This window comes from Scyliorhinus canicula, chromosome 13, assembly GCF_902713615.1.
Source record: "Scyliorhinus canicula chromosome 13, sScyCan1.1, whole genome shotgun sequence".
In the NCBI taxonomy this organism is placed as follows: Eukaryota; Metazoa; Chordata; class Chondrichthyes; order Carcharhiniformes; family Scyliorhinidae; genus Scyliorhinus; species Scyliorhinus canicula.
The window spans coordinates 78,862,525-78,878,287 of record NC_052158.1 but is presented as its reverse complement, the minus strand read 5'-3'; the positions used below and the strand labels follow the sequence as shown (position 1 = coordinate 78,878,287).

The following is a 15,763-nucleotide window of genomic DNA, read 5'->3' as shown; positions in this document are numbered from 1 at the left end:
ATTCAAATGCGGGATGGGTCACCTCCAAAACTGATTCTCCTGAAAAAACCTGAACACCGGTCACAGTTTGATATGAATTAATCGCTAAAGAAAAGAAGGCAATATATTAACTCACTATAGCCTCTCCCCACCACAATTTTTGTTAAACAAGTAATTCCTTGAAAAGTCTTCCTTCAAAGATACTGACAATTGGGAACACGTTTAAGAAAGCCCTTATATCAACTCACTGAGGATATATTTTAACCAATCCTGGTGTTCCATTTAGTTGAGAGAATTGAACTGCACTTTAAAACTTCTTACATCTATTGAACAAAGGCTATGGCTATTCTATTTAGTGATGGATGTGTCAAGTTATAATAATGTATTGAACCAATAACAAAAAAGTTTCAGATTCTTTTTAAATACAGTCCAGCAGTAAATCAATGTTTTAAACATGTGAAACTGTTCAAACAGAAAGCCTCTACAAGATGAACCATCACTGTAACTTTTAAATAGCTTTGATTTAAAATGTCTAGATGTAATAATTGAAATTAATGTGTGCTTAGTAGTTTCCAAGAGTGTAGCTTCTAAGAACGATAAAATGATTTTGCAAATAATTACCTGTAACACTCGATCTCAGAAGGCAAGATATTGTGCAAGTTAAAATATTAGATAAAGGATGGGCTTTTAACTAAATTGCAAATTTAGCACAGTGTGATTCACTGTTCTTGATACCCTCTCCAAAATGATAAACCATAAACCTTGACGAATAATTTTTGCATAGCTCTTTATTCGCGGCTTTATAGAACAGCTTGGTGAATTATTCAGTTCTCGTAGTTTTCAGTAATTGATCCTTCATTGTAATTGATGCTTAAGGAAATCAAGGCAAATGTGCTGGGACTCTCAAGTGCCCATACTCCATATTCCCAAACAGAACGTTGAGCCATTCCGTTCCCAAATACGGCTTTGCACCAGTAGCACTTGATGTATCGTAATGATAGCTAAACCGGGGCAGCACAGTGGCGCAGTGGGTTAGCCCTGCAGCCTCACGGCGCTGAGGTCCCAGGTTCGATCCCGGCTCCGGGTCACCGTCCATGTGGACTTTGCACATTCTCCCCGTGTTTGCGTGGGTTTCGCCCCACAATCCAAAGATGTGCACAGTAGGTGGATTAGCCACACTAAATTGCCCCTTAATTGGAAAAATTAATTGAGTACACTAAATTATAAAAGAAATTTTTTTTTAAAAATGATAGCTAGACCAACAATGGTTTTAAGATTAAGTTTTTATTTTTATTTGAAGATATTTTACAGAGGTAAGGAACAGATGATGAGCAGTAGAAGACCAAACATACAATTGAAAGGATAGGTTTTTAAGGAGGGCAAGTGATAAAGTGAAGCAAATCGTGCAGAGGGTTGAACACTGTTGTCTCGTCTCTTAGATCTGGGTTCAAATCTAACCTAGACTAATGGGACCTAGTTCTGTCAAGCTAAGTTTATTTAGTTAAATAAAAAGCATCGATCCAATTCATTGTGTGCATATATAAGACTACTCCTAATTTGGCACTATTTAGCACACATTCACAAAGGTGACTGGATGCTAGTAAAGTGCAATTTCTGAATTTGACATTGAACTATGTTGTTGCAATCTACCGCTGCTCAAAATGGACTCATGCCCCGCCCAATCAACATCCTCACCAAAGTAAGCAAAAAGTCACAAAAAATGTAAAAGAAAAAAAAAAAACTTGAAACCAACTTCAAATCAAAAATAAGAATCAACTACAGTCTGAAATTGGGATCATTGGATCACAAATTCCAATGGCAAAGTTAGGGCTTTTTAAGAGTGATGTGGAGTTAGGTTAAGTTTACCCGATGAGGCTGAGGGTTGCGCATAAGGCCATTGACCACTCCTTCGAGACGACGGAGGAAGCAGAGGCTTGCATTAAGGCTCAAGGACTCGGACTGAACCGAGTGGGCCTGCAAGAGACTTTGCTGGTAGTTGGGACGGGTTTGTATGGGGACATTTGCTGTAAAGAAGTGTAATTTGTTTTACTTCTTCCCTGTTCCCTTTCCCCCTTTTTTCTTGTATGCACAGGGTTATTGTTAATTGAAATTGATGTGGTTTGTTTGGGGCTTTTTCTTTTGGTTGTGGTGTTTCCTTTTTTTTTAAAGAGGGCATTAGTGGTTTAGAGGGAGTATTTGGTTGGGAGAGAGGGAGGAGTATGGGCTAGATTCAGGGTTGAGGGAAGGGGTGGGGGTTTCGGCTCTTGGGTGCTATGATGTGGGTTTTAGTTTTTCTTTTTTTGGATTGTTTATTTGTGTTAAGTGAGCACTGGCAGGGTGTCTACCTCGCTAGCTGGCGGAGTTTGGATAGCGAATAGGTGCGATGTGTTGGGGGGGGGGGGGGGTGCTGCGGATTGGCTGGACCTGTTTAGGCAGTTTTGATGAACATGCGTGTGATTGGTGGATGGGGGATTGGGGTTGGTTCGCGAGAAAGTGGCTGGGGGAATTCCTGTGATGGGGGTGGGGTTGAGTGCTGGCCATTGTTCTTTATCCCATTATGAGGGTGGGACTTGCTGACATCTTGGGTGAGCTCTGGTTTTAGAATTATGGGGACTGGAAGGGAAATTCTCTCAGTGGAAATGGCGGACTTGATTGGGGGCTGGGGGGGAAAACACCCAGTTCAATTGGTTACGTGGAATGCGCGGGGGTTGGGGGCCCAGTGAAGCGAGGGAGAGGGCCCAACACATTTGAAGAGTTTGAGGGGCGATGTAGTGCCTTTGCAGGAAACCTACTTGCATGATCAGATTAGGCTCCTTAAGGGTTGGACGAGTCAGGTGTTCCACTCGAGCTTTGACAGTAGAGCCCGTGTGGGTGGCGATACGTATTAACAAAAAGAGAGTTTGGTTCCAGATGGGAACGATGGTAACGGACCAGAGTGGCAGATAAGTCAGCGATACAGGGACATTGGAGGGAAAGGCGGTGGTTTTAGTGAGCATGTGTGCCCTAAACTGGGACCATGTAGAGTTCCAAAAGAGGATGCTGACGGTCATACCAGATATGGACACACGTACCAGCTGATTTTGGGGGAAGATTTGAAATGGAGCCCGAACCCCAAGTTGAATCTGTCTAAACCAAAGTTGTTGGCCCCTTCAAGGTACTGGCAGCGTTCATGAAGGAGATGGGTGGAGCAGATCCCTGGCAGTTATGCAACCTGGGGGCATGGAATTCTCTTTTCATCGATGCACAATGTCTACTCGCGCATTTACTTTTTTGTGATGGGAAAGTCTCTGCTGTCAGGTCAGTTGAAGCGACAGAAAGCCTCCAGAGAGATTGTCCAGATTCAGGTGGAGAACTGAATCTTGTGTCGGTGCCAGGTAAAATTAATGGGGCTTTTTGAGGTGTTATACAAGAACCTCAGAGTTGCCAGTGGAGGAGTCGAATATGCGGCAATTTCTGGAGGGGTTGGAGTGTCCCAAGGTAGAGGAAGAGGACTGGGAAGGGTTGGAGGATGTCCAGACAGCAATTGGGCACAAACAGATGGGTATGGCACCAGGGACAAATGGCTTCCCGGTGGAATTTTACAAAAGGTTTGTTTATCAACCAGTGCTGCTATTGGTAGAGATGTTTGAGGTTTTCGTAGCACGGGGGTCTCTCTTCCAGAGACGATGATGCAAGCATCCATCTCGCTTCTGCTAAAGGAGGGTAAGAACCCAGTGGAGTGTGGGTCGTACCTCACGATCTCTTTACTAAATGTGGATGCCAAGATTTTGACAAGGTTTTAGCACTGAGGCTGGAGGACCGTCTCCCTCAGGTTATTGGGGAAGATCAGACCAGGTTTGTGAAAGGGTGGCAGTTGTCATCAAATGGGAGGCGGCTTTCAAACATTGTTTTGTTTCTGGCTGAAGGTAGCGAGCAGGAGGTTATTGTGGCATTGAATACTGATAAGAGGTGCAGGTAGCACAGAATTTGCCCAGGGTTTTTTTCTTTAAAAAAAATTTTTTTTTTTTTTTTTTTATTACAGTACCCAATTATTTTTTCCCCCAATTAAGGGGCAATTTAGTATGGCTAATCCACCTAATCTGCACATCTTTGGGTTGTGGGGGTGAAACCCACGCAGACACAGGGTTAATGTGCAAACTCCACACGGACTGTGACCCAGGGCCGGGATTCGAACCGGGTCCTCAGCGCTGCAGTCCCAGTGCTAACCACTGTGCCACATGCCGCACACTGGTGAGTTTCAGTTTGAGAAGAGCTTGGATATGTCTGTGTTTTTCAGGGAGCTGCATCTGAAGTCTGTCATCCAAAGACTATCTTAATCATTTGGTGAATTCAGAATTATAAATGATTTCAGTACTGAATGTAAACCCTAATGTGCTCCTGTTTAGAGGAGCACATTGGGTTTGTTAAGTTTTTGGATGTTAAAAGAACAGCATACAGATTACTTAGTGTTGTATTCTTTGGGGGGGTCTATTTGATTCACTGGTTGCTAAGATATTCACTGTTTGTTTTAAAAAGGTTAACCTGGGTTCACAGAATAAACATGGTTTTGTTTTACAAACCACTGGTCCATTTTCTGCTGGACCATACCTGTAGAGTGAGCCTTGTGCTCCCTATACCACAATGTATTAAAAGTTGTGGGTCAGGTGAACTCCATGATACACTTTGGGATTCTCTAAACCCTGGGCCATAACAATTTATAGAAGAAAATTATATTCTTCCCATGAATATGTTTCTTTTTTAATTCTCAATGTATTCATGCCCATAAGATAAAGGCTTGAAAAGTCTGCATCTTCAAGCAGTCAGATTGTTCCTGAACAATCTTCAGGCCAGTTCAAAGTTACAGCCATTGCCTCTTTGGAATACAATCAGTAATTGGCATCACACTCGTGCCCACGCAGGAAAAGGGACGGACCTTTTTAACAACAGAATTTATAGCTGGATATTTGTTCTGCTATCAAAAAAAAAAGAGCATGCCTCATTCATAATAAATACAGTGTTGCTTTTACCTTATTGTCTTCTGTGCCCATACCAAAATCCGAACACCTATGTTCCACAAACTTGTCATATTCTACAAAGGAGTCAGGATCCAGGAGCAGCTGGACACGTTCCCTGGCCGTCAACTTTCCCTACGTAGACACAACCATAAGTGGCTTTAATTAATCTATAAAAGTGACTATTTCAAGGAATACATTTCAAAGAATACAAAAGAAAACAGGAAAGGGGAAAAGGAAACAAAGATGTTTCATATCCAAAGTACTTACGAGGGTTTATGTATATGTTGAAATTACAAAGAATTTGGCATGTCCTTAAGATCCAGTTTGAAGCCTTTTTTTAATGGGTCAAGCTTCCTCAACAGAAAAGAAAGGCACAGTTTGTCTGCCCAGGTACTAACAGGCAATGCAACTGTTGAAATCCTACTTCCAGAGAGTTTTCTGCAAGTTTCATAAACTACAGTAGCTTACATAAACTCATAAAACTCACCACCTAATTTAACCAGACAACTGAACATTAAAATTTGCAAAATTCTGAGTATAATTTTGTGACTGCAGGCAGTTACAACATCCTATACAACAATTTGTATTCACATTGTGCTGTTATGTGGAAAGGCACTTCAAGGCATAATCAGGCAAAACTGGATACCAAAACAAAGTTGGAGATACTAGGAGGGATAACCAGATACTTGGTAAGGATGGCACGCTATCACAGTGGTTAGCACCATTGCTTCACTGCATCAGGGTCGATTCCCAGCTTGGGTCACTGTCCGTGCGGAGTATGCACGTTCCGGTTTCCTCCCACAAGACCTGAAAGACGTGCTTGTTAGGTGGATTGGACATTCTGAATTCTGAACAGGCGTCGGAATGTGGCGACTGGGGGATTGTCACAGTAACTTCATTGCAGTGTTAACGCAAGCCTTGTGACAATAATAAAGATTATATTATATTTTTATATTAAGGAGTCATGTTATGAGGACCTTAAAGGAAAGGTTGGTACGTTAGAACGGCTTAGAAAGGGAATTCCAGAGATTGTAATCATAATAAAACTAGAGACACAAATGGATTGTGGCGGGGAGGGGAGGGAAGGGATGCACAAAAAGCCACAGTCACTGAAGCAGTAAGGATATGCAACCATACAAGCTTTTGTTTGAAGTCTGGGTTTTTTGTTTTCACACAAATAACACACACCCAATAAGCAATCATTTACTCTATTGGTTTAAGTCATATTCATGAAACAAACAGCCATATCTGCAGGGGCTGTGCACACGCTGATGAACAACTTACAAGCAGGAAGAAATACCAAAAAATAAAATTGTCAATAAAGGACTAGAAATAATAAATGACATTTAAAAAAAACTAATAAATTTGCTCCAAATTCTTTTTTAAAATGCTTTCAATTGTTATCTTGGCTTTGCATGAAAATCAACAATTCAGTGCTCCAAACAAGACTTGTAACATAATAAAGACATAGAAATATTCAAAAACTTAGTACAGTTGTAACTTGTGTTGAATGATTTCACCTGAATGTGTGTTCCCATATCATAAATGGAACACTCAAATTGCATGGGCAGGATCCACAGGGTAATAAACTTGTAAAATTCTCTAGCCTACAGCTTACTGCACCTAGAGGGCAATTTTAATAATTTCACAGCAGAACTGGCCATTTAGAGCCAGAGCTTGACATTTGCAAAAAATGTCACTCCTCAGCAATAGCTGTGATTAAGAATACTGTATTTTTTGTATAACAATATGAAAATAATATAAAGCATGAACCTTTGAACTTTACTTGAGAAAAAGTAAAATGTGAACTTGAAATTTTATTATTTAATTTTTAGTTACATGTTATGACTAGTTACAGCAGTTGCCTCTATTTATTAATCAATCTCTTATAGAGCATAAATACTGAGGTTACAGGGCACAGGATAGCTGGACCAGGGCATGTAGTTGTCATCGGTGTTATAAAGACACAGCAGGGGCCGGTTTAGCTCACTTGACAAGACAGCTGGTTTGTAATGCAGAGCAAGGTCAACAGCACATGTTCAATTCCTGTACCGGCTGAGGTTATTCATGAAGGCCCCACCTTCTCAACTTTTCCCCTCGCCTGAGGGAATAGCGATCCTCAGGTTAAATCACCGCCAGTCAGCTCTCCCCCTTAAAGTGGAAAACAGCCTCTGATCATCTGGGGCAATGGTGACTTTATTACAGACACAGCAAGTGCACGTAGGTGTAGGATTTTCACAGAATAAAAACTCATATCAGCAGAGAATACAAAAAATAGCGTTATTCCAAAAGGGTTATTCCACAAGTTGGGTGGTGTGCTGTTCAAAATACAAATGCTGGATTTTAACTCAAACTATTTGGAAATAATCTCATCTCAACATCAAGTACTTTTAAGTACCTTTACAACTTTATAAAGAAGTAATAAGAAAATCTAGTTTAATCTTTCCTTTAGTTTTATATGAATATATAGAAGACAGGAGCAAGAGGAGGCCCTTCGAGTCTGCTCCATTTATCACGATCATGGCTGATCATCCAACTCAATAGCCTAATCCTGCTTTCTCCTCATAGACTTTGATCCCATTCGCCCCAAGTGCTATATCTAGCCACCTCTTGATTATATTCAATGTATATCTTTGTCCTCAATTGAAAAAGAACAGATGGTGTTAGTAATGTCTGTTCATTAATCGAGGTCAAAAACTAATCAGATGTTGAGTCTCTCTCAAGGAAACCGTTCAAAAGGAATAACAATTTGTATTTTTTGGCTTAAAGCATTGCATCTTAAACCTCTAACTAGACCAAGGATGGAACAAACAGTCATACAAAATATTAATAAACTTCTCTTTAAAATTGGAGGAGAACTTGGTTCAAAAACAGATGTAATGGAGTGTATATATTTTCCAAAATTAATTTGGACTTTTCAGCCTCCTGTGAAGAGATCTATTTCCTAACCAGTTTTAATATTCCAGCTGATAGTGAAGGACTGGCCACAGGGTTTTCACCTTTGTGCCGAATTGTTATTCTAACCACAGCTGGCTAACTCCTAATCCTAATAGACTACATGATTGGGGTCAATAATGCTGGAGTGATTAAAAACAATAGTAAAAACTACACAAATAGTGCAGAAAACCTTAATGGAAAGCCAAATGCCCAGTTTTATCCTAAGATTGGAAGTGCTACTCCGCCCCATTAAAGTAACTATGTTATGCAAGGGATCAAATGTATTTCTTTACCTACCTTCAGTGGGCAAAAGAATATTTTCTTTCCAGGAGCCAAGTCAAAAAAATTACTTACTTTCACCATCTCTCAAATACCCATTTCTAAATCTTTTAGAGATCTCGTATCACAGCTCCTTTTCATAACAACGTAACTTTCAACTGACCATAAGCAATGCCAAGAGAAATCACCACATCTTAGACTTTGTCAGATAACCTTCCAGCAACAGGTTAATCTTCAAATTCTATATCTAAAGCATTATTCTGATGTTTAGGATTCATCATGGAGCCATGTTTAACCTGACCACTCTGACCCTTAAAGACCTTTTTTTCAGGGATTTACTTTGCGAAAGTGATCTGAACCACACTGAGATCAAAGGAGGTTTATGTCTCTGGACAGTCCTGTAGATTTGAATTACTGGTCACTGCACTTAACTAGGGCAGAGATCAGCAGGAATTGGTCTTTCTTTTCTCGAATGTAAGTTTGACTTAAAATTTTGGATTTTATAAGTTGTTACAAATGCAAAAACAATGGTAAAAATAAGAGATGAACCACCCAATATTAGCAATAGTACATCATAATCATGCTCCAAATCACAAATTATTCAAAAGTGAAGGCTCAGGAAACCCAATGATTAAAATAAAAGATGGTGCATTGACCAGAAATGCTCTTGGGAAAGGACAGCACCCCCCAGAAACAAAATCTGCTGCAAAATAGAAACCAACAGTGATTGCATCCTGCGGCAGCAGGATGCAAATTCAAACACCCCACGCTATAATAAGAAAAATGGGTGTGGTTAGATTGGAAATTTGCACAAATTCAGGAACAGTAATCTATAAATAAGCCTCCATGCTCAAAATAAAAATACACGGTGGTGTTGAAAATGCACACAAGGATTAGGATCTTGAAAATAAATTGCTATCGTGCTGGCAAACTGACAGCAGTGATCCAAAAAGGAATTTAGTCATAAACATCTGATTGGAGCTCACATGGTTGTGTTTTATTTGTTCAAGAGATGTGAACATTGCATCCAAGGTTTGCATTTATTGTCCATCCATAAATGTACTTGGCAAGGTGGTGCTGTGTTGTGGGTACACCCACAATGCTGGTAGGGAACGAGTTCGAGGATTTTGAGCCAGCAGTGAAAAAGAGCAGGGATATAGTTCCACGCCACGGTGCCTTGGGAGGGAATTTTGCAGATTTGGTAGCACTACCATCCGTCTGCTGCTCTTGCCTTTCAAACGGTGAAGATCACAGGTTTGGAAGATGTTCAAGGAGCCATGGCGAGTTGCTGCAGTGCCCTTTGTAGACAATACGCATTGCCGCCACTGAGAAAGAGTGAACATTTAAGGTGGTGGTTGGGTGCCAATCAAGTGAGCTGTTTTATCCTGGATGTTGTGGAGCTTCGAGCATTATTGGGGTCAGAGTTATTCAGGCAAGTGCAAAGTATTCCAGCACATGCCACGCAACAAAATGTGTCCTTTGCCAGTGATCATTTAAACCAATTAACTTGAGACACAATCAAATGAAAAATATTCTCAGGAGTTCACTACCATGGGCAGCACATGGCGCACATTCTCCCCATGCCTGCGTGTGTTTCACCCCACATCCCAAAGATGTTCAGGTTAGGTGGATTGGCCATGCCAAATTGCCCCTTAATTAGAAAAAAAGTAATTGGGTACTCCAAATTTTTAAAAAAGGAGTTCACTACTAAAGTATTCTAAGCTGTTGGTCTGGTTAAATTTGACATATTAACTCAGTTGAAGAGAGTTTTGGAAGTTAGATGCTTTTTACAAATACTTTCACACAACAGCTCCAATACGTCCACTTCTAAAGAATGTGGCTGAAATGCCTGGAACAGTTCTGATCTGGTTTGTCTCGAACATGCCAATAAGTGATCCCTCATCACTTGTTAAATCGTGAATGCGTTTACTAGACGCATAGTAAATCTATGGCTTGTACCTTGATATCCCAAAACGATTTTTCTAAACAAAATGCTCCTGGGAAAGACCAGTTGCAAAGACAAAATATTTGTTTTACTTGCTTGCAGAAACTTTTTTTAAAAACCCGGATCATAAAACCTGCACTGGAGTGGAATGTGATTCCCAATCCAATGGAGCTTGACAGCAGGTTAGAATATGAGAATTTCCACCGCTGCGCAAGATGAAAGTCAAATACATCTGGCTCTATTGAATTTAATCCCATGATCTGTGTGCTCAAGACAGTGGATATGAAACATGCTGTACCTTGCAAAATAGAAAACAAAAGACACAAGAACAACAATGCCACACATAAAAGGAGATAAGGACTGCACCATGCAAGAATTAACAATAATGTCAGGACACAAAGTCAATGTAGGAAGATATGATAAAATAAGGACACTGAGATTATCGTGGCCCAAAACAAAATAGAAAAAAAAACTTGGGGAATTTAAAAAATGTAATTTTAAAGAATCAGACTGGCTTAGAGGCATGGAAATTTAAGATTCCTTGTAAAATGAAGCAACCAACAATGGCACGTGTCAGAATGACACCACGCTCAGATTTCTAGTTGCTGGTGAATATGGCGTGCAACATTTGTAGATTATGCAGATTTCTAAAAACTGTCAAATCATGAATAAAACCAGACCTACAAAGTCAAAGTTACAAGAAATTTAACAGACCATTCCCACAGGAAACAATGTTTACAAACAGTACAAGAAACAGACGAACAGTACAAAATATCAGTGCACTCCATGTTATGGGGCTGTGAGACAATGGTTAGCACCCAGGGTATTAACAAGATACAGATTTGATTCTTTCCAAGGGCCGACGCATACTCAATGGGTCGAATGGCCTCCTTATGCACTGTAAATTCTATGATAACTCTATATCTATGAAAATGTAACATACAAGATCATACAGGGATAGAATATAGGAAAGTGGGTGGGACAGTGATGCAGTGGTTAGCACTGCTGCCTCACAGCACTGAGGGCCTGGGTTCGATCCTGGGTTACTGTCCGTGTGGAGTTTGCACTTTCTCCCTGTGTCTGCATGGGTCTCAACCCCACAGCCCAAAAATGTGCAGGGTAGGTGGATTGGCCACTCTAAATTACCCCTTAATTGAAAATAATTCGGTATTAATTTTTTTTAAACTAGGAAGCTACTATGCAACATATATCCCATTATTTTTAATTGCTACACCCAGTCTATAATTGTCATAACTTTTCCTTGCACTCTTTTCTCCCCAAAATAAAAAAGCCTCAATAAAGATCCATATTGCGCAACTGACGTTTTAGAGGTACAACAGAGTATTCAGCCAAAGATATCAGCTTCCGACATGTTGTTACCCATGGCACCTTTCCTAAATTCTAATTTCAAACATTCCGTGTGAAACTCCATGGCTTAGCAGTAGAATTATCATTTCTCAGTCCACAGGTTGAGAATACAAGCCCAATCCAACGACGGAACATGGACCTTAAACATCAATACAACTCAAAAGTACACTGTCATACAGCGAGATCCCCAATGTGGATTCCTTTTTGATTTTAAGTGGCAACCAAATTGATATTTGTATTGCAGAATAGTTCCAGCGATATCCCAGTGCAGCACAATATCAGTTGTACATTATCACCATGAGACACATGAACTACAGAAAATTGTATCAAATACTCTTGCAAACCCATCTTGCAAAACTTATAAACCCATTTTATTAGCCTACCATTCCTTGTCAGCTTACTTATTTGTTTCTATTACTGTATATTTGTGAGGTGAGCAGAGAAAGGTCATTAGGTACAACAATTGAACAGGAAGAGGCCAGTCAATCCATTAAACCGGTCCATTCTTCCACGTTATATTCATCAAACTCTCCCTCTTAAAACTCTTTAAACTACCTACATAAAATGCTGTATGTTTTCTCTCCATTTCTTATCAGAAGCTTCATTTTTATTTGACCATCTAAAAACTTTCACAATTTCTGCAAGGAAACAGCAGCACAAAAGTGACCCAAGCCTGACATGCAGCGTCTTACAAACTGAGACCTTACACAGCATTGAAATAAAGATAACAGGGAAGAATCACAAAGATAACAAAGTGAAGAAATTGTTACTGGATGTTGATATAAACCATAAGCTTCTTTCACACTATTTGTTACCGTAATTGATGATCTGATAGGCTGCATTGAAGAGAAAGGGCGCTCTGTAAACAGTGAGGTTGCATCGAAGAGAAGGGTGCTTTGTAAACCCTGAAAATTTGAAATATCAGCTACGGTTATAACGTTATTGAGTTTTCAAGATGTATCTGGGTCACTGTCTGTGTGGAGTCTGCACGTCCTCCCCGTTTGCGTGGGTTTCCTCCGGGTGCTCCGGTTTCCTCCCACAGTATAAAGATGTGCAGGTTAGGTGGATTGGCCATGCTAAATTGCCCGTAGTGTCCTAATAAAAGTAAGGTTAAGGGGGGGTTGTTGGGTTACGGTATAGGGTGGATAGGTGGGTTTGAGTAGGGTGATCATGGCTCGGCACAACATTGAGGGCCGAAGGGCCTGTTCTGTGCTGTACTGTTCTATGTTCTATGGTCGACTGCTTGGTTAAGCACAACTTTTGATAGGGAATAATTCATTACTGAGTAACTATTAATTCATCGCAGCTGTCCATTGATTCAAAGGTGACATGCACTCAGGGTATTAAACTATTTAAATCATTGTATGGATAGTTATTTAATGTTTCTGCCACCAAAAGATCCAATTGTATATTAGAGGTTCACCAGCTAAAAGCGGTGCACAAACTGAAAAGTTTAACCCTCAAAGGCACACTGACACAAAACTTACTTGTCTCAGGATTTAATTAAAATGTTTCCATGGTTACATCCGAGGCTTTTCATTAAGCTGAGGGTAGCTTGCCAGCCAAAGTTTATTTTCAGCCATTAAACTTCTCAAATTAAAGTTGATGCCACCTCCAAGTGACAGACCCATATCTAAAGCTATGGAAATAATTTTTTAATTAAATTAGATTTTAATTCATTAGTAAATAATAAATTGGGTGGCACAGTGTCTAGCACCGCTGCCTCACAGCTCCAGAGGCCCAGGTTCAATTCCGGCCTCAGGTGACCGTCTGGGTGGAGTTTGCACTTTCTCCTCGTGTCTGCATCGGTTTCCTCCCACAGCCCAAAGATATGCAGGTTAGGTGGATTGGCCATGCTAAATTGTCACAGTGTCCAAAAGGTTAGGTGGGGCTACTGGGATAGCATGGAATGTGGGCTTAAGTTGGGAGCTCTTTCCAAGGGCCAGTTCAGACTTGGTGGGCTGAATGGCCTCACTCTGCACTGTAAATTCTATAATATTGATTTCCACAACTGAGCTGATAGCTTCAATGGGCAAAACTTACAAATGAATTTAAATGTATGCAAAAGCAAGACCAGTTTGGGCCCAAAAGGAATAGAAGAGGGCATTTCCTAAACGATCATAAACAAGAAATAGTGGGACTCCAAGGAGACTTGGAGATCCTGGTACACAAATCATTAAAATGTCATGAACAGAATACAATCAGAAAAGGGCTAATGGAATGCTCGCTGTTATATTTGGAAGACTAGAGTACTAAAGTAGTAAAAATCACACTTCAGCTATAGGAAACCCCGGTTAGATGACAACAGGAGTATTGTGAGCAGTTCTGGGTATCACAGTTAAGGAAAAATATATAAACTTTGGGAGGGGTGCAACATATTTATTAGACATTAACTGGATTCCAAATGTTCAATTACAAAGAGAAATTACATAAACTAGGGTTATTTTCCCTGGAATTTTATTTTCAAGATATTATGGGAAACAGAAGGGTAGTTAAGAGAGAAACCTTCTCCACTGGTTGGGGAGTCCAGGACAGTCTAACTATTAATAAAAGCAAATTACTGCAGATGCTGGAATCTGAAATGTTTTAATCTAAATATTAAGAAGTCTTACACCAGGTTAAAGTCCAACAGATTTGTTTCAAATCACTAGCTTTTGGAACACTGCTCCTTCCTCAGGTGAATCATGGCCCGCTTCCATTTCCTTCCATTTTTCTTTACATGCCAGTACGAACACTGAAACTGAAGAGAAAAATCTACGAGAGTTGAGAAACTGGCTTTGTTGGAAAATGCAGAAACCAAGAAGAGGGGAACAACACTGAATATAAAATGAGATGTGAATGCTGAGATGAACGCGTGGAGTGATGGACAAGATCAGGAACCAGCACATTAGATGAATGAAGATTGCAGGAGCATCAAAGTAGCCAGGAGATATAAAGAGAATATGTGGTGTAGAGAAGTTCTTAAGATCAGATGGAATGATGCAATGCCAACAGGCTTGTATGCAGCAGAATTGGAAGGGGAATAGTGACTGACAGGAGATGGTTAAGGATGATCAACAAGCATTGTGGCGATCTCAAGTAAAATGAGAGAAGTCGAAAGAAAAAAAGTGGACAAAGTAAGGGGAGCTTTTTGTAGGGAAACTGCACTGTAAGAAAGAAAGTACCAAGCAAACTGAATGTTCTCAATTGCAGAAGACGGAATCCTTACTTTTGCAAAAAATACTGGTCTTCTAAGAATTGATATTACAGGTATTCGGAACAACCAGAAGCAGATGAATGCTTAGTTCGAAGGTATGTTCGCCTTTGTTGTCTGACTATCTCTCCAATTTGGAAAAAGTGTGTGGATGTACTTATCCTAGACATTTTTTCTAGTTTGCAATAAATAATTAAAACTTCCTTGCGAATTAGATATTAAAAACGCAAACACAAAGAATTTTATTAAAATCTGGTTTACACCATCATAAAAAAAGCTTCAACAAAATAACTGACGTTGAGTTCTTGAACACTTATTACAAAAATGCCCTTCACAGTCGTCCCCCCCTCCCCCTCCCTCCTCCACCCACAAGCAAAGATTATAAACTAACTTAGTTTGTCCCACAACATATCCTTTTCTTCTTCTGCTAGACAGCAAAACACAATTTAATCAACAGAAACGTGCAGTCTTCAAGACGGGTTACATTATTGAGCTTAAGTCTTGATGATTATGCATTATAACCAGGATTAGTGATCCAGCTGCTTTGGGAAAAGGACTTCCCCGTTTCTTCTAATCATAGTAAACCTTACAGATTTTTTTTAAACTGCGAGAATTACAGGAAAGAAACAGGCTTGAACGTGCAGTCGTTATGGTTTAATAATTCCCAGCCGGTAAAACACTGCCACGGATGAACGTACGCCAAACATACCCGCTTGTGCTGGGCATCTATCCTGTGCTGACCTCCACCCAACATCGCCCTTTGAGACTTCTGCTCGATTCTCTCTTGTATGGTCAAGTTGCTGACTGAATACCATTGCCTCCGCTCCTCGGTGGTTCGGAACGCTGCCCAAATGGGGGGCGTGTATTTACTAACACGCGAGCCGTCTCTCAGCAGCCGAGAGCAGCACAACAACGCCAAACCGGCCGCCATCATCCACACTGGGCTCCAACTTCCAGGCGAACCAAACAAGTCCGAGATCGGGGGCGCGTCGGCTGATTGGCGGCGCGAGTGGCCAATGGGTGCCTCGGCTCCTACAGGGGTGGGGGGTCTGGGCCAATGAATTGGGA

The 15,763-nt window shown here is 40.5% G+C and overlaps 1 protein-coding gene across 1 annotated transcript in view; it reads right to left on the bottom strand.

Moving 5' to 3' along the window:
- Positions 1-15,676, bottom strand: part of pccb (propionyl-CoA carboxylase subunit beta) — a 79,044-nt gene extending 63,368 nt beyond the window's left edge. Inside the window, exons 1-2 of the mRNA XM_038817592.1 lie at positions 15,405-15,676; positions 4,986-5,105 (exon numbers count right to left, since the gene is read on the bottom strand). Of these exons, the coding sequence (XP_038673520.1) occupies positions 4,986-5,105; positions 15,405-15,629 (345 nt within the window). The 5' untranslated portion in view covers positions 15,630-15,676. The remainder of the gene's footprint in view (positions 1-4,985; positions 5,106-15,404) is intronic.
- Positions 15,677-15,763: the final 87 nt, after the last annotated feature.